The sequence below is a fragment of the Sinohyriopsis cumingii genome, chromosome 4 (assembly GCF_028554795.1).
Source record: "Sinohyriopsis cumingii isolate HCF-2022 chromosome 4, ASM2855479v2, whole genome shotgun sequence".
Classification (NCBI taxonomy): Eukaryota; Metazoa; Mollusca; class Bivalvia; order Unionida; family Unionidae; genus Sinohyriopsis; species Sinohyriopsis cumingii.
Window position 1 is genome coordinate 125,346,619 of NC_142964.1, and position 23,724 is coordinate 125,370,342.

The following is a 23,724-nucleotide window of genomic DNA, read 5'->3' on the forward strand; positions in this document are numbered from 1 at the left end:
TATATATATATATACATATATATATATGAAGAAACTTGTTGCAAGCTAGTTTAAATTTACTTTCTGAAACATACAAGAAAGTTTGCACAAGCTAGTTTTAATTTCTGAAGAAAACAAGCTTGCGCAAGCTAATTTTACTTTCTGAAGAAAACAAGTAACCTTGTGCAAGCTAGTTTTACTTAATGAAACAAATAAGAAAGCTTGTGCAAGCTAGTTTTAATTTCTTAAGCAAACAAGAAAGCTTGTACAAACTTGCGCAAGCGTGTGCAAGCTTGTGGTTATATCCAGCTATCTTGCCTAAGCCTGCACTTGCTTGTACAAGCTTGCGCAAGCATCCATGTTAGCTTATAAACATCAAACTAGCTTATCGCAAGCTTACTGCAAGCTTGCCACAAGCTTTCAGCAAGGATGCATTTTGGTTTGGGAGTGGCCATACCTTAAGGCAGACTGGTGACATTATCATACAATTAAAAGTCCTCTGTGCCAGAATGCAGTATTTTGTCAATTGTATGTGTCAAAATTACTATGTCAGGCACCTTAAGGTATGCCAGAATGCAGCATTTTGTCAATTCTATGTGTCGAAATTATCATGTCAGGCACCTTGGGGTATGCCAGAATGCAGCATTTGTCAATTCTATGTGTCGAAATTACCATGTCAGGCACCTTGGGGTGTGCCAGAATGCAGTATTTTGTCAATTCTATGTGTCGAAATTACCATGTCAGGCACATTGGGGTGTGCCAGAATGCAGTATTTTGTCAATTCTATGTGTCGAAATTACCATGTCAGGCACATTGGGGTGTGCCAGAATGCAGTATTTTGTCAATTCTATGTGTCGAAATTACCATGTCAGGCACATTGGGGTGTGCCAGAATGCAGTATTTTGTCAATTCTATGTGTCGAAATTACCATGTCAGGCACCTTGGGGCAAGGGCTATTATGTATGTACAGGTAATCAGATACCATTTTAGTGACAGTGGTGATCTGGGCTAATCATGTGACCGGCACTGTTCATTCAGTATGTTCACCCTAATTATGTTGCCTGTGTATGTACACCATTTCCTTGACAACCTGATAACTTGTGAACCTGCTTAAAGCAAGGGGTCAGGCATGGATTCCATTTTTTACAACTAGAAAATACCAAAAAATGACCCTATTTGTTGAGTGAAGAAAATCACAATCAAAATTGGTATCTGAAACCTTGAGATATCACTTGTTTTATTGCCAAAAACAGTAGATAGCACCTGTAAATTTGAATCAACGTCATGAAATTTCACAACTTTTAAAAAGTCATATATTTTGTTGAATTTTTTTTCTTCCAAACAATAATACACTGTAAATAACAATATTCAACAAAATTTTGATCGATGAAAATGTCACTAATGACTGTTGGAGGCAGCACTTTAACAAATAAATACCAACTAAGTTTTGTCAGGTGAAATTCATGTTTTAGTTCTAACGTTTAGTTCGGTTTAAGTGTTATCATCATAAATGCAAGGTTTCCTCTTGTATTCAAATGTAAAATATGCCAATCTACCATAACAGCTACGTCTGCAAGCATTTCTTTGAGAACCTAATTAAGTGCTGTGTTTTGATCTTTGATTTGAGGATCTGCTTTGTATTCACACATTATGTTTCTTGTTTCAAATCAAATAATGGGGATAGATTTAAAGAAAAGCTAAAAGGCAAGGAAATCCTAACTGCAAAAGAGCCAGCAGCTCCAGCTGTGTGTCAGGTCAACTCATTTCCATCGATCAAACTGTTATAAATATTGTCGTGTACATAATATAATTAATCTTCCCTAAATTAGCCTACTCATTCACATATATGATCCCCGGCCAAGTCATACCAAAGACTTACAAAAACGGTACTAACAGCTGCCTCGCTTGGCGCTCAGCATTAAGAGTTAGTGTTAGGACTGGTCGGCCTGGTGTCAGGATAATGTGACTGGGTGGGACATCATGCTACATGTCTGCGACATGATTGCCCCAGTGCTAGACATCACTATAAACTGCCACACTGCAGACATCGTAGCGATATGACTGAAAAACTGTTAAAGCTACGTTAAAAATCCAAATCACATCACATCACATCACATATATGATCAAAGATAGCAATGCAACCAAATGAAATGAGTACTTGGTGAAATAAAAACGTTTGTTTCACAGATACAGTTCATTGTGGAGAAGCAGGGTTCAGAGTTTATAGATATCTTAAGATTTCTTCAAGGAGGAGAAGTTTCATTATCATATGCTCATTACATTGTCAGAATCGTTCAGTATTTTATGATACTGAACTCGTGCATACTTCATATTGTACTCATAAAGGAACTACTTTCTATTGTAAACAAACAATGAGTGCAGATGCCAGCACTTTTGATTTGTAAACAAATCATGTACACTCACATAGTAGGCACTTTACATTTTCGTTGAATACATTTATTTCTGAATGAACTAAAGCAAATGTTTCATGGACTGCCACATACCAGCTGTTTTGCTACATTCCATGTTAACTTTTTTGATACAAAGTTTTGGATTTAGGTGGGCAATAAACGCCGGATTTCATAAAATTGCTGGGTACCTACAAATAAATAACTTGCAAGTGACAAGGCATAAACTGTCTTCTTTAGCTGACAAATAAATCATGGCATTGATATCTTGCTAATAGAACATTGAAAAAATAATTGAGTTTTGACACTGATGGTTGCTTCACAAGATAAATGTCACAGGTTTTTAATCAAAGGGGTCTTGATTGGTTTTAAATCAACAAGAACAAAATGCAGTGACTAATTTAGACAATGGTTTTGTGTACATGTAAAGGTTGTTGAAACAAGATGGAATAATGTTAAAAAAATTCAGAGGCAGGACACGTTGAAAGTAAAGATGATTTCGACAGAAAAGTGAATAACCTCAGAAAAAATGCTTTATTGACAAATTATTTCCAGCATGAATATAAAATGAGTTTTCAGCCATTAAACAGCCTAGTTGCTCCCCCCTCCCAAGGGCGGTTTTCTCATTGTCTAGCAGGGAAGGAATCACTTTGTTTCAGAGGTCCTTCAGTGGCTCATGCCCATGCTTGTAGTGTGGTCTCATGTGTTTTTGGATCCCATTGTGTGTACATTATTAAGGGAGATGTGTAATATAATAATACATGTCCTGGAACATCACTGTCATGGAAGAACACCTGTATTGAGACCCATATTCCTAATGCAGAGTTACTGATATATATCTATGACTTGTGATGAGACAACACCTGTCTTGGGAGACCACACTGTTTTGGCACAAATGTGGTCTGTAAAGACAGGATCTACTGTACCATTTCTCTTCAGGGAAGCTACCCCTGTTGTAATGTTTTCTTAAAGTGCTTTAGCAAAAAATAATAAAAAATAAAAAATAAGAGGTCTGTTTTAGGAGTTTGGCCTTGATATATGTATGCATGAAAATCATCTAAACCCTTCTCAAACTACAGAATGACTTTTGCTGAACTATCAACTTCAGTATTACATGAAAAACAGATGAGGTGGTGATATTTTTGAGAAATGTGCTGAGAGAAAAAATTGTAACTTCAGTATTACATGAAAAACAGATGAGGTGGTGATATTTTAGAGGAATATGCTGAGAGAAAAAATTTTAACTTCAGTATTACATGAAAAACAGATGAGGTGGTGATATTTTAGAGGAATATGCTGAGAGAAAAAATTGTAACTTCAGTATTACATGAAAAACAGACGAGGTGGTGATATTTTAGAGGAATATGCTGAGGGAAAAAATTGTAACTTCAGTTTTACATGAAAAACAGATGAGGTGGTGATATTTTAGAGAAATGTGCTGAAAGAATTTGTTTTTACTTCAGTATTACATGAAAAACAGATGAGGTGGTGATATTTTAGAGGAATATGCTGAGAGAAAAAATTGTAACTTCAGTATTACATGAAAAACAGACGAGGTGGTGATATTTTAGAGGAATATGCTGAGAGAAAAAATTGTAACTTCAGTATTACATGAAAAACAGATAATAATAAGGGAGGTAACTGGGATTCTTCTTCCTGTTCTACGATGAAGTGGTGATATTTTAGAGGAATGTGCTGAGAAAAAAAATTGTCACTAAAAATTTGTTTATGGAGCATCAATGTCTGAAAAACTGATGTCATACAAAAACTTAATTAGATTGACAATCTATATTCATGGTGGGCAATAAAAAAGATTTTACATCTTTGATCAGTATCTTCATTTGTTGTTTTCTTAGCAAAGTGTGATAAGTATTTATTGCCATGGTGTGATTCCATGCTGCGATAAGTATTTATTTATATGGTGTGATAAGTAATTTTTCCCATGGTGTGATAAGTATTTATTTCCATGCTGTGATAAGTATTTATTTCCATGCCGTGATAAGTGTTTATTTCTATAATGTGATAAGTATTTATTTATATGGTGTGATAAGTATTTATTTGAATGGTGTGATAGGTATTTATTTCCATGGGGTATTTGTTTCTATGGTGTGATAAGTATTTATTTCCCTGTTGTGATAGCTATTTATTTCCATGCCGTGATAAGTGTTTATTTCTATAATGTGATAAGTATTTATTTATATGGTGTGATAAGTATTTATTTGAATGGTGTGATAGATATTTATTTCCATGGGGTATTTATTTATATGGTGTGATAAGTATTTATTTCCAAGGGGTATTTGTTCTATGGTGTGATAAGTATTTATTTTCATAGTGTGATAAGTATTTATTTCCATGGTGTGATAAGTATTTATTTTCATAGTGTGATAAGTATTTATTTCTATGGTGTGATAAGTATTTATTTTCATAGTGTGATAAGTATTTATTTCTATGGTGTGATAAGTATTTATTTTCATAGTGTGATAAGTATTTATTTCCATGGTGTGATAAGTATTTATTTTCATGGTCTGATAATGATAGAAAAACTTGAAATGAAATAATGGAACATCTCTGATCAAAGTGCTTAACAACTGACAAAAGCACAAAGCTTTCACTCGACAGACAGATGTACATACAAACATAAATACAACTGTAACACTGAATGCACCAAAACAAAATATACAATAAAATGCAGCATGAAACCTACATTTGTGTGTGTGTGTGTGTGTGTATGTGTATGTGATATGGATTTTTAATGTAGCTTTAACAATTTTTCAGTCATATCGCTAAAATGTCTGCAGTGTTGCAGTTTATAGTGATGTCTTGCACTGGGGCTTAATGCTGAAGACATGTAGCATGATGTCCCACCCAATCACATTATCCTGACACCAGGCTGACCAATCCTAACACTAACCTCTTAATGCTGAGTGCCTAGCAAGGTAGCTGTTAGTATCATTTTTTTAAAGTCTTTGATATGACTCAGCCTGGGTTTGAACCGCTGACCTCCCCCATGCAAGACAGACTGATTTTGTTAGGCATCCAAAGTAGCATTCAAAAATAGTCCTGTTGCTACCATACTCACTCATAAGTCAAAGACCAACTGTAAACTAGGAGTAATCAGTAGAACAAGCAACATGGACCATGACCCGTTGGCATATTATGCAAAAGCAGATCAGTATCTATGTTTTTTGCAGTTTACATGTAAGTGAGTATACATGGTACTTTTAGAAAATCATGTGTTATTATAATGAATTGTGAATGTATCCAAAATGACACAGATACCCAATCAATATGATACAATTTAAGATACCTTTGTTCCAAATTCAAATCTAACAGATGTTACAACTCAGTCAAATGTTGAAAAAATACAGTACAAAGTAAACTTGGCTATGGTCTCTTTGATTTTAAGCCATGAAGTTTGGTTTCAATTCATTAACTCCTTCCAAACTGCACAGAGACAAAAATGTATGATGCACAGATTAAGTTCCATTTGAAATAAGGGCAATAACTAAATGAAATTTTCAAGGACAAAAAGTGAAAATTAAAATTAACGTACATGACTGTCTCCTTTGACTATTGTCATCATAGAAGCGCATATATGGTAACCATAGCTCAGGGAATGGGAGTTCCTCCTTTGTCCCACAGATGGTTTTTATCTCGTATAGTGTCATGACAGAATCTTCTGCAAAGGAACAAATTTATAATCAAAAAATAGTTTCAATATGTGCATATAACTCTAATAATTTGAAACTTACCTAAACTCTGTTCTCTCTGCCAACTGGCAAAATATCTTGGTACCAATATCGCTAATCTGATACCATGTATACTTGCATATAAGACGAGTCCAATAGCAAACAGCACAATGCACCAGCAGGTCAGGTCTATAATTACTCCTAACAAATTACATTGCACTCAGATCTGCTGGGGCATATCTGGTTCTGTGCAGTCTGCAGATGGACTCAACTTACAAGTGAGTAAAAATGGTACTAATATATTAAATTTCTGTATAAGGGCCACCTCAATCAAATTTTGGTTTTGACAATGTCCACCTTATGAACATTAGCCTGTTTTTGAAACTGGTATGACATTAACAAATTCCATGCCCAAATAAGCTAGATTAATTTTATCTGATTATGTAAAATATGAACTCTTGAAGACAAAAGACAGTGGCAAGAAAAGGAGGAAGATATAGAATGCTTGTCAAATATCAAATATTTCCCTTATTTGTGCTTGTGTGTGTGTGTTTGTGTGTGTGAATTGGATTTGTGATGTAGTTTTAACAATTTTTCCGTCATATCACTATGATGCCTGATGTGTGGCAGTTTGTAGTGATGCTTAGCCCTGGGGCATCATGATGTCCCACCCAGTCACATTATTCTGACACCAGGTCGACCAGTCCTAACACTAACCTCTTAATGCTGAGCGCCAAGTGAGGCAGCTGTTAGTACCATTTTTGTAAGTCTTTGGTATGACTCGACCAGGGATCAAACCCACGACCTCCTGCTCCTCTTATTTGATACAGTGAGAAGTGTATGGTGGCTGAGTGACATTTGCTTCCATGGTACCATATATACTCACTTTTAATTGAATCAAACTTCAAACAACAAAGATCATGATCTGCCATAGCATAATGAGCTTGCAGATCAGGGTCTTTGTTATTTGTTCTACTGATTACTTCTGTCAAACTGCACATACCCAGATATGCCAGTACATTATGTGATGGCAGATATGGATCTGTACAGTATGCAGCTGGAAGCAAGTATTTACGGTATTTTTATATAGAATGCATTGAGAATTTGCATCAATTCATTTAAGTAGATTCATAGCATATCATACAGCAATGTAAACTTTGCTTAGTCATCTCCTGAATACTAGTGACATAATTTTAACTGTATTTTCATTTTTATCACTTAATGGCAGAACTTGTTGTAACATCATCATCATATATCCAGTTTAATAGTTCACTGTGCAATACACCAACAAGGTAATAACTGACAGATTAATGCTCCTGTGATAATGAAATAAATTGTTTTTCTTGAGATCTGCATTAAATGTTACCATATTTACCATATATGTTGGGTCACTATATTTGTTTGGACACTATAAATTAGTTTTTTTTGTGCACTGTATGTTCTGGGACACATCATTTTTTTTTGAGTTGTAAGTTGTGGGACACATTTTAAATCATTTGAAAATTACATGTCAGAAAATGTAAAAACTATAAAACTGTTTAACCCTTTACCTCATAGAGCATAGTGACAAAATGCAGCTCGCTATAAATAGAACACATGTTACCTAGTCGACTGCATACGCATAGGCATGCCTGTGAACTGTTAAGCAATGCAGTGTATGTTACGTTTAACAGCAATTTTAACCATTTTACATTTTTGGTACACATCTATTATACGTGGAACAATTTAAGAGTAAAGTCCGATTGTTATAGCTGTGTAATTATTTATCATGGAAGAATTTGTTATGTGCTTTAAAATCTGGAGAGAACTCGTTCACCATCATGTCAGTGAGGCTGTGTGACCAACCGTAGCTGCCATTTCTCGTACTCGAAATGTACAAGTTTATCGTCTGTGTCTACATCACTAAGTCATCTAAATTTGATAATTTATAAAAACTAATTGCAGCCTATATCAATATCAGAACCTTTACCTAGGTTATTGAATCTTTCATAGTTCTGATTCTAGTCATGAAAACTTCATAAGTACTGAATGAAATCTGCGACCGCCATTTTGGAGAGTGGAGATTACGACCCAGTTACTTTAAATAGCAGATATCGACCAGTACATAAACAGTGACCACGTGATCTGATGTAATTGTCATTCGCAGAAATGAATGTAGTATCTAATAAGGGGTTTTCCCTGAAGGTGGTGCTACGAAAACCGGCTTACAATGGCTGATGTTTACAGTCGACGTCAAAAGGTGCTTCCATGGGACTTTTGTAGAAGTGTCAAAAGGCGCTTCGATGCGACTTTTGTAGAGTCGTCCAAAGACTGTTGTATGAGGTAAAGGGTTAATTGTGATTAAATTCTTTAATACACTACAGCAGCATCCCACCAACACAACCCTTCTCCTACACACATATTATCCATTTTTTTGGTACATAAATATTTTGTTTTAGCTTTCTCATACCGTAAAAAATTGTTATATTCAACACATTACCTGAAGTGGAAACTGCAAGGACTAAAGTCAGATTTTTTCAAATCTGCAACAGTCTTGCTAATTCTCACACTTCTGACCCCCATCTTATCGTCAGTCCATTCAGGAATGTGATCAAAGAACACTAGAATTTCATCCATTCATATTTTTGGCAAATTCATCCGCTTCTCATCTGGCCTTCATGAATTCATCACTGATTTTATTTTCTCCAAATATTCAGGGCTACGCTTGGTCATCGATGTCCGTGCATCAAGCACTATATTGTGTCACTTAAATTTTGTTTCCATTGTTTCAATTTATTTTCAAAATTTCTGTGAATACTGGTGAAAAGAAATCAAAGGTAGCCTCCATATCTTGCTGTCTTTGTATGTTACAAAAGAAATCTGCACCCTTAAAAGAATCCGTAGTCAGCTTCCAAGGTCAACTTACTTTGCAATAAAATAACCTTTGTATTGACATCCATATTAAAAAAATGGGCTTTGAAGTATCCGAATTGACTTCCAAGGTTGGCTTGCTTTGTAATAAAAATAGCCTTTGTCTTTGCTGTCCTGTCAGTAAGTTCAAAAGGAGGAGTTTACTGCTCACTGCCATTTGTGTTTATTCACCACCTGAGCTTTATGTAATTGGCATCTGTAGTATTAAAACAATGGAGCATCGATGTCTGCGGTTATATGGTAATAATACTTTTGTAACCCATGCTGGCAAAAAGATTGTGACTTGCACTCAAGGGAATGTGTTTTCAAATAATGATTTTTATTCACAAGACACTGTCATACATTAGACCTGGATATAATTGAATCTTGATTATTTTGCACCCAACACCATGTTATTGCATAATGCGTGAATGGCAGTTGTCTCCAAGATATCGGTTGATTATTTCTCTCTTGTTTGCAAAATCATGTGTTTTTCTTTTGGCCTTCATGCATTCATCACATGACTTTATTTTCTCCAAATATTCTGGCGACACTGGGTCATTGATGTCCATGCATGAAGCACTATATTGTATCACTTTCAAATTTGAATTGTTTCAATTCATTTTTAAAATTCCAATAAATACTCGTGAAAAGGAACAAAAGTTAGTTTCCATATTTCAGCTGTTTTTGTATATTCCCAACAAACAAAAAATTCTGTACACTTAAAATAATCCATTGTCAACTTCTTATGTCATCTTGCTTTGCAATAAAATAACATTTGTTTATTCACCACCCAAGCTTCTATGTGCTTAGCATCTGTAGTAATAGGGGCCTCGAGTGGCCGAGTGGTCTTAAGCGCTCTCTGTTATGGATCACTGACATTTCACCTCTGTCTGCGTGGGTTCGAGTCTCGGATTCGGCTAATGTGGGTATGTTTGAATGCTTGCCAGTAGCTTCTTGTGGGTCGGTGGTTCTTTCCAGGGGTTTGCTGGGTTCTTCCTCCACCATTAATACTGGCCACCATGTATAGCTTACAGTGTGCTCAAAAATGGCATTAAACCCTACAACAACAACAATCTGTAGTAATAATTAATACAAAGGAACATTGATGTTTGTGGGTAAATAGTAATGATACTTTTGTAATCCATGCTGCAGATAAGATTCTCACTTATGCTCAAGTGAATGTGTTTTCAAATCAATGATTTTTATTTGTGAGATACTGTCATACAGTAGACCTGGATATAATTCAATCTTGATTTTTTCCACCTTACACCATGTCATGCGTGAATCACAATTGTCTTCAAGATATCGGTTGATTATTTCCTTCTTGTTTGTGATTTTGTTGGATCCAGTTTACAGTCAGATAACATACTGAAACCTATGAGTACAACCATACACAATTTGTTTCTCATTATTCATGTCAATGAAAAATGTGGCGTGTGTTATTGGACATGAACGATACATGATACAGTATGGAAGCCTATGCTACATATATGGATTTCATGGATATATCTTATTGTTTAATGCTCATGTTGAAAAGAAAAGGAATAAATGATAACAATACAAGGTTAGTTTCTGTCTTGTTATTATCAAATAAGCATTTTGTTTATCTACTTTATTGCAACATGCAGTGAGGGGAGGGAACACAATTTATTTCATTTCTTAAGTCTTGTGACATATGGCCCAGGTGAAAAAAGTTTCACCATAAGTTCTGGGACAAGAAATTTTTGTATATTTTATTGTGTCCCAATATATATGGTAAATACCTTAATTTGACATCAGGAGTCATCATTGATTTCTAACACAAACTTACTGATTTCATAGTAGTCATACACCTTGATGAGGGCAGGTTTGGGATTTGACACTTCAATATCAGACTGTTCTACCTCAAATGCAAAACACCTCCCTTGACTGTCAAACTGCAAGGAAAGAATTGTAAAAAGAAATAAAATGTTTTTCACTGTTTTGATATGTTTTGCCTTCTATACCTATATATTATATATTTATACTGGCCATGCTTGGATTGAAATTGGTACCATTTTCATTTAGGACCATATCATATGAAGTCTATTTGTTAAAACGATGTATCAGTATAATAAAAGGATTAGCAATAACAAAATTTTCAAGATGGCTAATGTGGCAATCATATTAGATATTTTATGTGCACCATTTTCATTAAGGACTAACTAGATCTCAGGGTGAGTTTGATTGCCAAACTGCATGACTTTTTTTCTCCAGTTAGTTCATGAGAAGTATCAACATCAAACAACTACTAACAGATGGCAGACAACATCTTCGCTAACCAAAGTTCCAATGTAATTACCTTATCTACACCTTAGTGGATTGATCAGATGTTTCAATGCTTCGGGTGTGTGAATTCTATTGGATGCAGTGGCAGGCTACTGTACCCAATCATAACTGAGTTGTTCAAATTTGAACATTGTTCCTATATGATCAAGACAAAGAAAGTACACAATTGGAATGGACTCATAAATAAGCAATTTTCCACTGGCGGTTCATGTTTGTACAAATACATCCTTTACCTCAACTATACCTGCAATTGCTCAGTTTGTCATCCTTTCGATGTTAAACTTACAAAGTATCCTTTGGAAGTCAATTGCCTCTACCATTTTTTGCCCATCTACGATGCACTGCTGTTACACACTATTGGTTAGTTGGCAATATATACGAAGGGAGACAACTCATTATATCCAACAGATCTCACTAGGACAAAGTACTAAAATGTCAGATCAACCTGCCAAGGTGTACATATGGTTAACAAATCATATTGGAACCATGGTTAGCGTAGATGGATAGATGACGAGTTTAGCACATTGCATTAGTTTTCCTGTTCTTCAACCAGAAGAGTTAAACCTTATTAAACTTCTAATAAGTCATTACAATATGTTGTCCTTAGAATTTGACTACATAATGAAAAACTACTGAATCTGTAATAAAACAGAGACCAAGCAAAGTATAAACAAGAAGGTTATCACAATAAAACTGAACCTAGGAAAATGCTGATTGTCAAACCTAAAGGTCATGAAATATTTCATTACAGTCATTCATTCTTTCAATATTGCTTGCAAACTGCTACAACTTTCAATACTGTTTGAATACTGTTACAATTTTCAATACTGCTTGCATACTTCAATATTGTTTGCATACTGTTACAACTTTCAACACTGTTTGGCTGCATACAGTTACAGCTTTCAATATTGCTTGCATATAGTTACAACTTTCAATATTGCTTGCATACTGTTACAACTGTCAATACTGCTTGCATACAGTTACAACTTTCAATATTGCTTGCATATAGGTACAACTTTCAATAATGCTTGCATACAGTTACAACTTTCAATACTGTTTGCATACAGTTACAATTATCAATACTGCTTGCATACAGTTACAACTTTTAATATTGCTTCCACACAGTTACAACTTTCAATACTGCTTGCATAATGTTACAACTTTCAACATTGTTTGGCTGCATACAGTTCAACTTTCAATATTGCTTGCATACAGTTACAACTTCAATATTGCCTGCATACTTTTATAACTTTCAATATTGCTTGCATACTGTTACAATTTTCATTACTGTTTGCATACTGTTGCAACTTACAATAATGATTGCATACAGTTACAACTTTCAATATTGCTTGCAAACAGTAAAATGTTTCAATATTTGCTTACATACTGTTACAATTTTCAATACTGTTTGTATATGTTACAATTTTCAGATATTCATGCAAAATAGGTCACATACAACTATTGTAGAAACAAATGTCTCACACAAATAAATTCTGTTCTCATGAAAGTTAAGTTTATTAAATTAAAAAAATTTACTGGAATTTTTGTAGTGCTTAATTAAAATTTTGAACTTTGCAAATTATGTATGATTGTAATTTTGAAAAAATCAGTAGACTTGTAGAAATGATTCAAAAGTAAACATTCCCAAAAAATATTTGTCACTGTATTATTACAAAAAGTAGATCCCAACAGTTCATCATTACCTTGTTTGCAGCAATGTAGAATAACATACCAGTAACAACTGGTTTTGACACCTTGATGAAAAACTTTTTATTTGTTTTTCTTTCATCCATTAAGTTCGCTAATCATGTGTCATGACCTTTACCATGAAGTGCAAAAAGAACTGTAATAATTATTCTGAGAACAGTTGATATTTCAGTCACAAGAGTTCAACAATTGATACCTGTTTGATTTTATCTGAATGAAAAACCAGCATAGCCCAATATGTTAAAATCTAGTTTATTTACAATAAAGACATTTTTATCTTAGTTTTAGTTTTATTTGTATTCAGTTTCCTGCAAAAAATAAAATATCGGTGAAAATTTCATACAAAGTTAACTTAAACATACAGAAAAGTATCAAAACCAGTGAGAAACTAAACCACTGAAAACATCGGCACACCAAAATGGCACCATGCGAATAACACATTATACAGTATGATATATATTTTCATTTACTCACCTCATCAAAGTAGAAGTCCACATTATCTGGGTTAATCTCAAACTTTTGGATCTGATTTGTTGCCACAAGCTGTGCAAAGAGATAATAAAACACAAAGAAAATTTAGTAGGTACTGTGGTAAAAATGGTAGCAGACCAGATTCCACCTCCAGGTAGAACTAGTAAACAGTCTGACAACTCATCTTAGTTTCTAACAGTGCAAAACCTGTAAAGTTTAACAAATAATTAACTCAAAATTCAGATCTGCAATGGTCTTTTATCCAAGTCAAAGTTATGGATGAGCTGTAAACATTATAAACTCAAATGTTTTGCCCATCATAAATACTGGTCAAATATGATAGCTCTTAAGTACTATTTGAGAAATAAACCACTAAACTTGAGTTCTGCATGTGTTCAAGGTTACAATGTATGATACAAACTTGTGCTACGGATGGATGAATGATGACAACAGGACCTTCCATAAGCTCTTCTGGTCTTTAACCAGTAAAACTAAAAATGAACATTCTTTTATTTGACATCAAAGAAGAGATAACATAATGAGTTGGAACAATAATCTCTTTTCCTTTTCTTTTTAGATTATTGTTCTTGAAATCTGTCAACCAAAAGAAGCCAGAGTTTATATTGGGTTGAAGTCACAAGCTTCGAGTAACATTGGAGTGACAGCCAGTATGACCACCATTGGAAGCATGGTCATACATCAGCAATGGTCCTGATTACATGTATCACTAAAGCTGACACCTCACATGAAATGCATGCAGTGTATTCAATTAATTTCCATCTTCATTCACATGTATAATATATACTGAATCAACTGAGGGTACAACATACAATGCAAATTCATTAATATACAAAATTTACCACTAAATAAACATTCATTCCTACTTCCAACTGACTGGTTAGAAAGGATTTTCAGTGTAAACTTGAAGATACAAACCCTCCATAATGGTCACCATTATACTGTGGTCACAGGGTCTCAATGGCTACTCCCATTTCCCACTGTTCAATTTCCTCTATCAATGGCATGTATTAAATGGTCACCTGCTTTCTGTGGTCAATGGCCAGAGTGTGGTCAGTTGCCAGAGATATCTTGTGAACTGATGTATAAACATGCTTTATCTTGCTACAGTCAGGAATTCAAATCAGCTAATCCCTCCATTTTTATTTTAAGAAACTTAATAATGCCCTAATATTGCTTTAAATTTTGTTCTTGAGGAAAATCATCATTCTTATTGCTCTTCCTCCACCATTTATACTGGCCGTCATGTATAGCCCATCTTGTGCTGAAAAATGGTGTTAAACCATATGACAACAACAATTCCCCTTTTTTCTTGAGGGCAGGTGGGTGTGCTGATGGATGTACTAAATGTATTTATCAGAAAAGATTAATAAAGAACTAAATTTACCCTTACTTGTTTATCAAATCTGACCTATTCATTAATTTACCAGTATACCATTGTTTACTGCAAAATAATATTTTGGGGATTAAGACCATGGCAAGCTCTTCCAGTGTATTGCTCATAATATGAAAACTGAAATACAGCTTTCACACACTGCCTAATTCTGCATGATCAGTGGATTGTAATTATAAGTAAATACAACACAAAGATAAAATATTATAATAGTATGAAAAATCTACAGAAATCTGTATTGCCAAAAGCACTTGATCCAAACAAAACAAATAGATTGTCCTATAGATCATAGGGCAGGCAATTAAGATGAGTATGGAGTTGAACAGTAAGTACTATAGACCGAAAGAGCATATGACAGGCAATTAAGATGAGTATAGAGTTGAATAGAAAGTACTATAGATCCAAAGAGCATATGACAGGCAATTAAGATGAGTATGGAGTTGAATAGAAGGTACCAAAGACCTAAAGAGCATACGACAGGCAATTAAGATGAGTATGGAGTTGAATAGAAAGTACTATAGACCCACAGACCATATGACAGGCAATTAAGATGAGTATGGAGTTGACCAGTAAGTACTATAGACCCAAAGACCATATGGCAGGCAACTAAGATAGAGTAGAATTGTATGTACTAGAGGCCTATAGACCATAGGGTAGATATTTAAGACAAATATAGAGATGAACTATGAGTAATATAGACCTTTAAACCAAAGTGTAGGCATTTAATATGACACCAGTTAAAGCTATGCATGATGCAGTTAAACAAATGAAGTGCAAACAATAAACTACAATGAGTAGATGGAAAATATCTGGACAGAAACAAAGACGGAGCATACTTCACTTAGGTCAGAAAACCAAAAAGAACTGCTCACCTGATTGAAAATCGTATGTGGATTTGGTATTTACAATGCATCACAAAGAAGTATGATGCTAGGAGTGAATGGAAATGACAATTAATGGGATCTGGCATAAATCTCTTTCCATGTAGAGACCACTTTAGTCTGACTTCTGCTCTTGTGAAGCAGATGACTTTTTAGCACTTTGCAGTTAAAACATGCCAAAAGATGATTATGAATGTCTATTAAGTTTGGGAGAGCTGAAGATGTGATGTAATGGATGTACATAAACATATTATGATTGAGTAATGTATTTAAAGTAGAACTATAACTCTGAATATTAAAAGTTAAAAAGAATGACAAAGGAATAATTACAATTATATGACCAAAGAAATATTCCATACCTCCTTGACAGTGCTTTTAACAGGAATCCATCCAGTTACCATCTTGACTTCCACAATGGCCATATTTGAAAAGTTGGGCAGTGCATATCTGCAATGAGAGTGAAAAAATAAAAAGCAAAAAAGAGATAGGTATCTAAGCATTACTGTAAACCCCCCCCCCATTTTAATAATTGTTATTTTCCAATTCCATTCAAATCCTACCACAACCCCAACATCAAGATTCACCCCATCCTACAGAAATGGATATAAATAACATTCTGCAACTGTTGTGTAAATCAACAGGCAATCCCTAATCTTATCTAAATATCTTAAGCCTAACTTAAACAGTTTAAGAAAGTCTGCATAACATATTGTTTCCTTGGGGAAAACAAACTTGGAGAATTCAGCATCTGTCAGGACCTAATGCTATGAAAGCAGCTAAAAGATTTCCCTGTTTTGCATCTTAAGTCAGCATCTGTCTGGATTTAACATATTTAAAGCAGCTAAAAGATTTCCATTTTGCATCTTAAGTCAGCATCTGTCTGGATCTAACATATTTAAAGCAGCCAAAAGATTTCCATTTTGCATCTTAAGTCAGCATCTGTCTGGATCTAACATATTTAAAGCAGCTAAAAGATTTCCATTTTGCATCTTAAGTCAGCATCTGTCTGGATCTAACATATTTAAAGCAGCTAAAAGATTTCCATTTTGCATCTTAAGTCAGCATCTGTCTGGATCTAACATATTTAAAGCAGCTAAAAGATTTCCATTTTGCATCTTAAGTCAGCATCTGTCTGGATCTAACATTTAAAGCAGCTAAAATATTTCCATTTTGCATCTATAAGACATCATCTGTGGAGCAAATGCAAGACAGCATCTGCTTCATGACAATAGGTTCGCATGTTTAATGCAGTATTTTAAAATCTTTTCAGCAGTTTTCTGTTAACATCCCTTAGGAGCTTAATGATCTTTGAATGAGCTTTAAGTTAGTATCTATTGAAGAGGAACTTACTACTAGCCTTCTGATTAGTAATTATAATTTTAATCAGTTTTAGCTGCAATGACTTAGCTTCTGTTTACAAATTACTTGATGAAGGCAAATGTAACATTTATCCTCAGTTTAGCAGAATGTAAATTTGCATCAAAAGTTAGAAGTAGCAGTGAGTTTACATCTGTTGGAGGCAAATTTACCATGCTCATTAGTTGTAAATTAACGTGTTTAGCAACCACAACTTTGCACCAGTTTATGGGAAATCTACTATCTGTTTAGCATGTGTTTAGCAGCTACAAGTCAGCAATAGTTTATGGGAAATCCACCATCTGTCTAGCATGTGTTTAGCAGCTACAAGTCAGTACCAGTTTATGGGGAATCTACTAACTGTTTAGTATGTGTTTAGCAGCTACAAGTCAGCACCAGTTCATGCGAAATCTACCATCTGTCTAGCATGTGTTTAGCAGCTCAAGTCAGCAACAGTTTATGTTTCTTAGAAAGAGACCAAGTTGCTTACCTCACACAGATTCTAAGGGTCCTCTTCTTGCAGTTGTTCATGTCAGACATGGACCTATACAAATTGACCCTGATTTGAAAAGATGCTTGACCAGTCTTCTCCTCCTCCTTCTCATAGATATTATATTTCATATTGGCCTAAAAAGAAATGAGAGAAATTTCTGCATAAATTTGCTCAGCATCTAACGCTGAAAGAATAATAGGTAAAATGGTCAAGTTACAAAAGAAATGCAATGTTTTCATGAGGGACATATGTGAACTGAGCTTTATTTTCTCTGGGTGTGTAAAATAGTGAGGAAAATCAATGAAACTGAGTTTTACTTCTGTGGGTATGTAAAATTTTGATGGACTTCACTGAGTTTAGAATGAAAACAAAAAATGATTTGTCATTTTTGCAAATATGAAAGGTACATGGATAGTTAAAAATATTCAGATCAGAAAACATGATATTAAAAAAATGAAGAGACATATAATATTCCAATAATTTTCTATCAGATATAAATAATTAAATAATGATGGCTCATGATTTGTGCTTTTTTTCATTCTAAAATATACAGTGAAATCTCCATACACTGGACTCCTCCTCATAAAGGACAAGACTGAGGGGTTCCTGATTCTCCTGTATTTATCATCATTTTTAACCACAATATCAATAATACCTAGCAATCAAGGATAGAACCGATGGATTTTTATAATGGACAAGACTGATTGATTCCAAAAGCTCATATATTTAACCCAATATCAGCCCAGAATGGAGGAAAATTACGAGTTTCTAATTCTTGTGTATTTTCATGATCAATTTTAGCAACATCACATACATCTGTTAATAAACAACAAGACTGAAAAATTATGATATCTCCTAAATTTGTATTATCATCTGTAAACACAATCATCAAGGATACCTGTCCATAGATTAAATTTTTGTGCTTCTTTGAGTGTCCTTTATATTCAGGTTTTACTGAAAAAGAAGAGCAATGAACAAACCCATCCAATCCAAATAGAAGAAAAAACAAGGTCCAGATTATCAAAAACATGATTAAGTTTACTGACCATGTTAAATTTCAATGTGGCAAATACTGCCTTTCCAAATGAGATTCTGATTTGTACAGTGCAAAAAAATTGGACTTATTACAGCTGAATTATCATAACAGTGAAAAAGAACAGAGGAAAACCAACATCCAGGCAAACAAACAACATTCTTAAATACATGCTTTTTAACTCACCTGTACCATGGCACAGCCCTTTCCTTGCACATGTACGCTGAGCTGAGTGGTTTGTGGAGGCAAGTCCCAGGTGGTCAACACAAGGCTGTTGGAGTCATTAATACCAGTTTGGTACAGGTCATTTTGCGTGTCCACCCTGACTGATATATCCATACCTCCATGGTAGACCAGGGTGGCATACATAGACAGGGCTTGTAAGGCAACTACTGTGTCCTGAAATAGATAAGGTAGATAACATCATACATACACATACATACCTACATTATGTTCCAGTACTCTACTAATGATTCATCCTTGAATACAGAATATTTTCCGTTTTTAATAAAAGTTTTATTAAAAGAAAAGAAATGAATATGACAAACCTTGAAAGTATCAATTATTCCCTGAAGGTCCATTAAGAATTTTAAACCTTGTCAGTAGTAGTAAAAACCTCCAACAGTCTGTGTTGAAGAACGAGGGATGACACTAGTAATAAAATACTTCCAACAGTCTGACTGTGTTGAGGCAAGAGGGATGACACTAGTAATAAAATACTTATGACAGTCTGACTGTGCTGAGGCAAGAGGGATGACACTAGTAACAAAATACTTACGACAGTCTGACTGTGTTGAGGCAAGAGGGATGACACTAGTAGTAAAAACTTCCAACAGTCTGACTGTGTTGAGGCAAGAGGGATGACAGTAGTAGTAAAAACTTCCAACAGTCTGACTGTGTTGAGGCAAGAGGGATGACACTAGTAGTAAAAACTTCCAACAGTCTGACTGTGTTGAGGCAAGAGGGATGACACTAGTAATAAAATACTTATGACAGTCTGACCATGTTGAGGCAAGAGGGATGACACTAGTAGTAAAATACTTCCAACAGTCTGACTGTGTTGAGGCAAGAGGGATGACACTAGTAGTAAAAACTTCCAACAGTCTGACTGTGTTGAGGCAAGAAGGATGACACTAGTAGTAAAAACTTCCAACAGTCTGACTGTGTTGAGGCAAGAGGGATGACACAAGTAGTAAAAACTTCCAACAGTCTGTGTTGAGGCAAGAGGAATGACACTAGTAGTAAAAACTTCCAACAGTCTGACTGTGTTGAGGCAAGAGGGATGACACTAGTAATAAAATACTTATGACAGTCTGACTGTTGAGACAAGAGGGATAACACTAGTAATAAAAACTTCCAACAGTCTGACTGTGTTGAGGCAAGAGGGATGACACTAGTAATAAAATACTTCCAACAGTCTGACTGTGTTGAGGCAAGAGGAATGACACTAGTAGTAAAAACTTCCAACAGTCTGACTGTGTTGAGGCAAGAGGGATGACACTAGTAATAAAATACTTCCAACAGTCTGTGTTGAGGCAAGAGGGATGACACTAGTAATAAAAACTTCCAACAGTCTGACTGTGTTGAGGCAAGAGGGATGACACTAGTAATAAAATACTTCCAACAGTCTGTGTTGAGGCAAGAGGGATGACACTAGTAGTAAAAACTTCCATCAGTCTGACTGTTGAGGCAAGAGGGATGACACTAGCAGTAAAATACTTATGACAGGCAAAGTTTGTTTAAGACAAGAGTTGAAATTAGTAGTATAACTATCAGCCAGGCTAGGTCAGTTGAGGCAAGAGAGGCAAGATTAGGCAGGCATGTTGGGTTGAGTTAAGAGAGACAACATGTGTAGTAAACATTTATACCAGGCTGGTTGGATGGATTGAGGCAAGAGGGACAAGGTTGAAAGTTCAGACTTCTGGTTGATTTTTCTCTAGCTGCCAAATTGAGTGCTGTTAGCAGAGAATAAAATTAATATCAGCCTCTTCAGCAACCACCTACCATATGAAGCTCAATAAAGTTTGATCAGTCTATCTACTTATATATAATCTATCTGCATTATGTGAAGAGGTTGTAAGAACCAAGTAATGATGAAGAGGCATACAGGGGCATTATGTGACGAGGTTGTAAATACCAAGTAACGATGAAGAGGCATACAGGGGCATTATGTGACAAGGTTGTAAATACCAAGTAATGATGAAGAGGCATACAGGGGCATTATGTGATAAGGTTGTAAATACCAAGTAATGATGAAGAGGCATACAGGGGCATTATGTGACAAGGTTGTAAATACCAAGTAATGATGAAGAGGCATACAGGGGCATTATGTGACAAGGCTGTAAATACCAAGTAATGATGAAGAGGCATACAGGGGCATTATGTGACAAGGTTGTAAATACCAAGTAATGGTGAAGAGGAATACATGGGCATTATGTGACAAGGTTGTAAGTACCAAGTAACGATGAAGAGGCATACAGGGGCATTATGTGATAAGGTTGTAAATACCAAGCAATGATGAAGAGGCATACAGGGGCATTATGTGACAAGGTTGTAAGTACCAAGTAACGATGAAGAGGCATACAGGGACATTATGTGATAAGGTTGTAAATACCAAGTAATGATGAAGAGGCATACAGGGGTGGGGAGGATGTTAATTTCTCTTTTGTCATAACAACAGTAATGAACATCTTATGTCAAAAAATTAAGTATAGACCAGACTATGAGTGATACAGGACCCACTTTTACAGCACCACTTAACAAGAAAGAGTATGCACTCAACTTAAAATATGTGCCTGTTGATAAAATCTTTTGTACAGTCAAATTTATGGTCAGTATATCTATGTTAAACCCAAAAATAAGATGCGTGTTTCAAACACAGGTTTTTTAAAATTATCAATTGCAGTTTACAAATAAAATTAATATCTAAAATTTATGCTAAATTTTTATTCAAAATTAAAATGATTTATGAAAGCAAGACCAGATTTACATACACAATGAAAAGAAGAAATACATCTATTATTCAAATAAGAATTTAGAAAGTCTAAATATTTACTGTTTCATGTGATATAATTTTCATTCCAACAGGTTTTAATAAACCTCCCTTGTTTTTGTGAATTCTCTTAAAATTATGTAAATGTGTTTTGATACAAAATTAAACTAGAAAAAAACCAAGACAACTCAAACTTTAACTCAGGTTCTAGGCAATAATGAAGTGATCAAACCATGCCCTATTTTTCATTTGTCAACATTCTGAAATAGGCAGGCATTTAAGACACCTACATGGGAAAAAATATGAAAACTTAGTATTAGAAAGACAACAACATTTTTGGCTCTTGAAACAACCTATAATATAGATGAAGAAGAATTCCCAAAAATGCTGTGTTTTGTCTGCCCTGCTGAAGCAAATTCCAGTTATCCAGCAAAGTCACTGGAACATGAAATGTGGGTCACTGTGACCACCTTTCATAAGCAGTATCCTCATATGAAGTATACACACATCAAATCAACTAACTGCTGAAGTTAATACTTGTAAAAACACCAAGAATTAAAACATCATTGTAAAAGTGATCACTACTGCTTTGCAGGCAAGACAAAATATTTGGTTATTTTTGGTAGATTTGGAGGACACATTTATAATGTAATTGATTTGCATCTCTGTGGCCCTAAGTTTAATCCCTAGCTCCCGTAAATACATTGCTAAATGGTCATGAATTGACAGTCAAGTTTTAGACTTCTCCATGATCATAAACCTTAGACAGCTTTATGTAAACTTTTGTGCCACTGAAAACACTTAATACAATTCCACTATATTGTAATATCGATGCTATGATAAATTATGAGATAAGAGTCTTGTATTTGGGGATTTATGCATTTTGAATGGCAGCATTAATGTTGCAAATAGAGTTTTAACAGTGATGTATCGGTAATTCTGGTAATTTGGATATTTGGGATGGAATATTACCATTCACACAATCATTTTCTGAAACACAAGGCTGTTACCATTATTATAACACAACTTTACATTTTGTTAAACAAGAGTCCCTTGAAGGAACTGACACTCTTCTGGTTGAAAAGAATTTTCAGGTATTCAAGAAAAAATAATCTCTTCCTTTTAACTGTCAAGTACTGAAACCACATCTGATATTCTTCAGCAATAACATGATTATCAAATTAGCTGCTTTGGTACACATAGTGGATGTCATTGAGAACAAAGTGGACATCATTATAAGTCTTGTGGTAAATACCCCATGTCATAATGATCATCAATTCATGGGGAGTAGTGACAAGATTTTTAAGACAGTCATCATGGCAGCCATATTGGATGGATGACTGGCACCATTTTTATTTAGGACCATCTAAGTATGATAAGAAGTGTACTACTGAAAACCCCATACTGATTTAACGATCCATTTGGAGAAGAGTAGAGATAACAATATGACTTTACATTCAGGATAATACGATTTTCAAGATGGCTGCTGTGGAAGTCAAATTACACCATTCAGTTTAAGACCAACTGGACATCATTGGAAGTCTTCTGGTGAGAACCCCACATCAATATGACGTTTTGTTCAAGTATAGTTGTGATAACAAAATTTTTAAGATGACTGCCATGGCAGATATCACAGGAAGTCTTTTGTTGAAAACCACATGTTGTCCATTCATTTAGAAGGAAATGCAATTAAGGGTTTTCAAGATGGCTGCCATGGGCGCCAATTACTAGAAGTCAGTGCGATTCCATTTCCAAACCACATCATTGTCATTAGGACCAACTAGACCATGGATGAAACTGCGTCTAAAGCTTAAAGATAATCCTCATAGTAGTTGAAGAGGAATAACAATAACACATTTGTGCTGACAGATGGATGGACCGATGGTGAACAACAGACAATCTGATTAACTCTTCTAGTCTATGTCCAGCAGAGCTGACAATAGCAGAGAATTTAATTCTCCATGGCACTAAGTGACTATGAATGTTATGACAACACAATGGTATCAAAATTCCCAACAGCTTATTGTGGAAAACTGCTTTAAACTGTGATATTCAACTGATCAAAAAGCACACTGCATTAAGAGATGTCATAGAATTAAGTTCTG

At 34.9% G+C, this 23,724-nt stretch overlaps 1 protein-coding gene across 1 annotated transcript in view; it reads right to left on the reverse strand.

The window, feature by feature from the left end:
• Nucleotides 1–23,724, reverse strand: part of LOC149802047 (alpha-1-inhibitor 3-like) — a 216,046-nt gene that overhangs the window by 20,005 nt on the left and 172,317 nt on the right. The window contains exons 31-36 of the mRNA XM_089956451.1: nt 18,814–19,026; nt 17,592–17,728; nt 16,105–16,192; nt 13,457–13,525; nt 10,779–10,884; nt 5,941–6,066 (exon numbers count right to left, since the gene is read on the reverse strand). Coding sequence (XP_089812577.1) covers nt 5,941–6,066; nt 10,779–10,884; nt 13,457–13,525; nt 16,105–16,192; nt 17,592–17,728; nt 18,814–19,026 — 739 coding nt within the window. The remainder of the gene's footprint in view (nt 1–5,940; nt 6,067–10,778; nt 10,885–13,456; nt 13,526–16,104; nt 16,193–17,591; nt 17,729–18,813; nt 19,027–23,724) is intronic.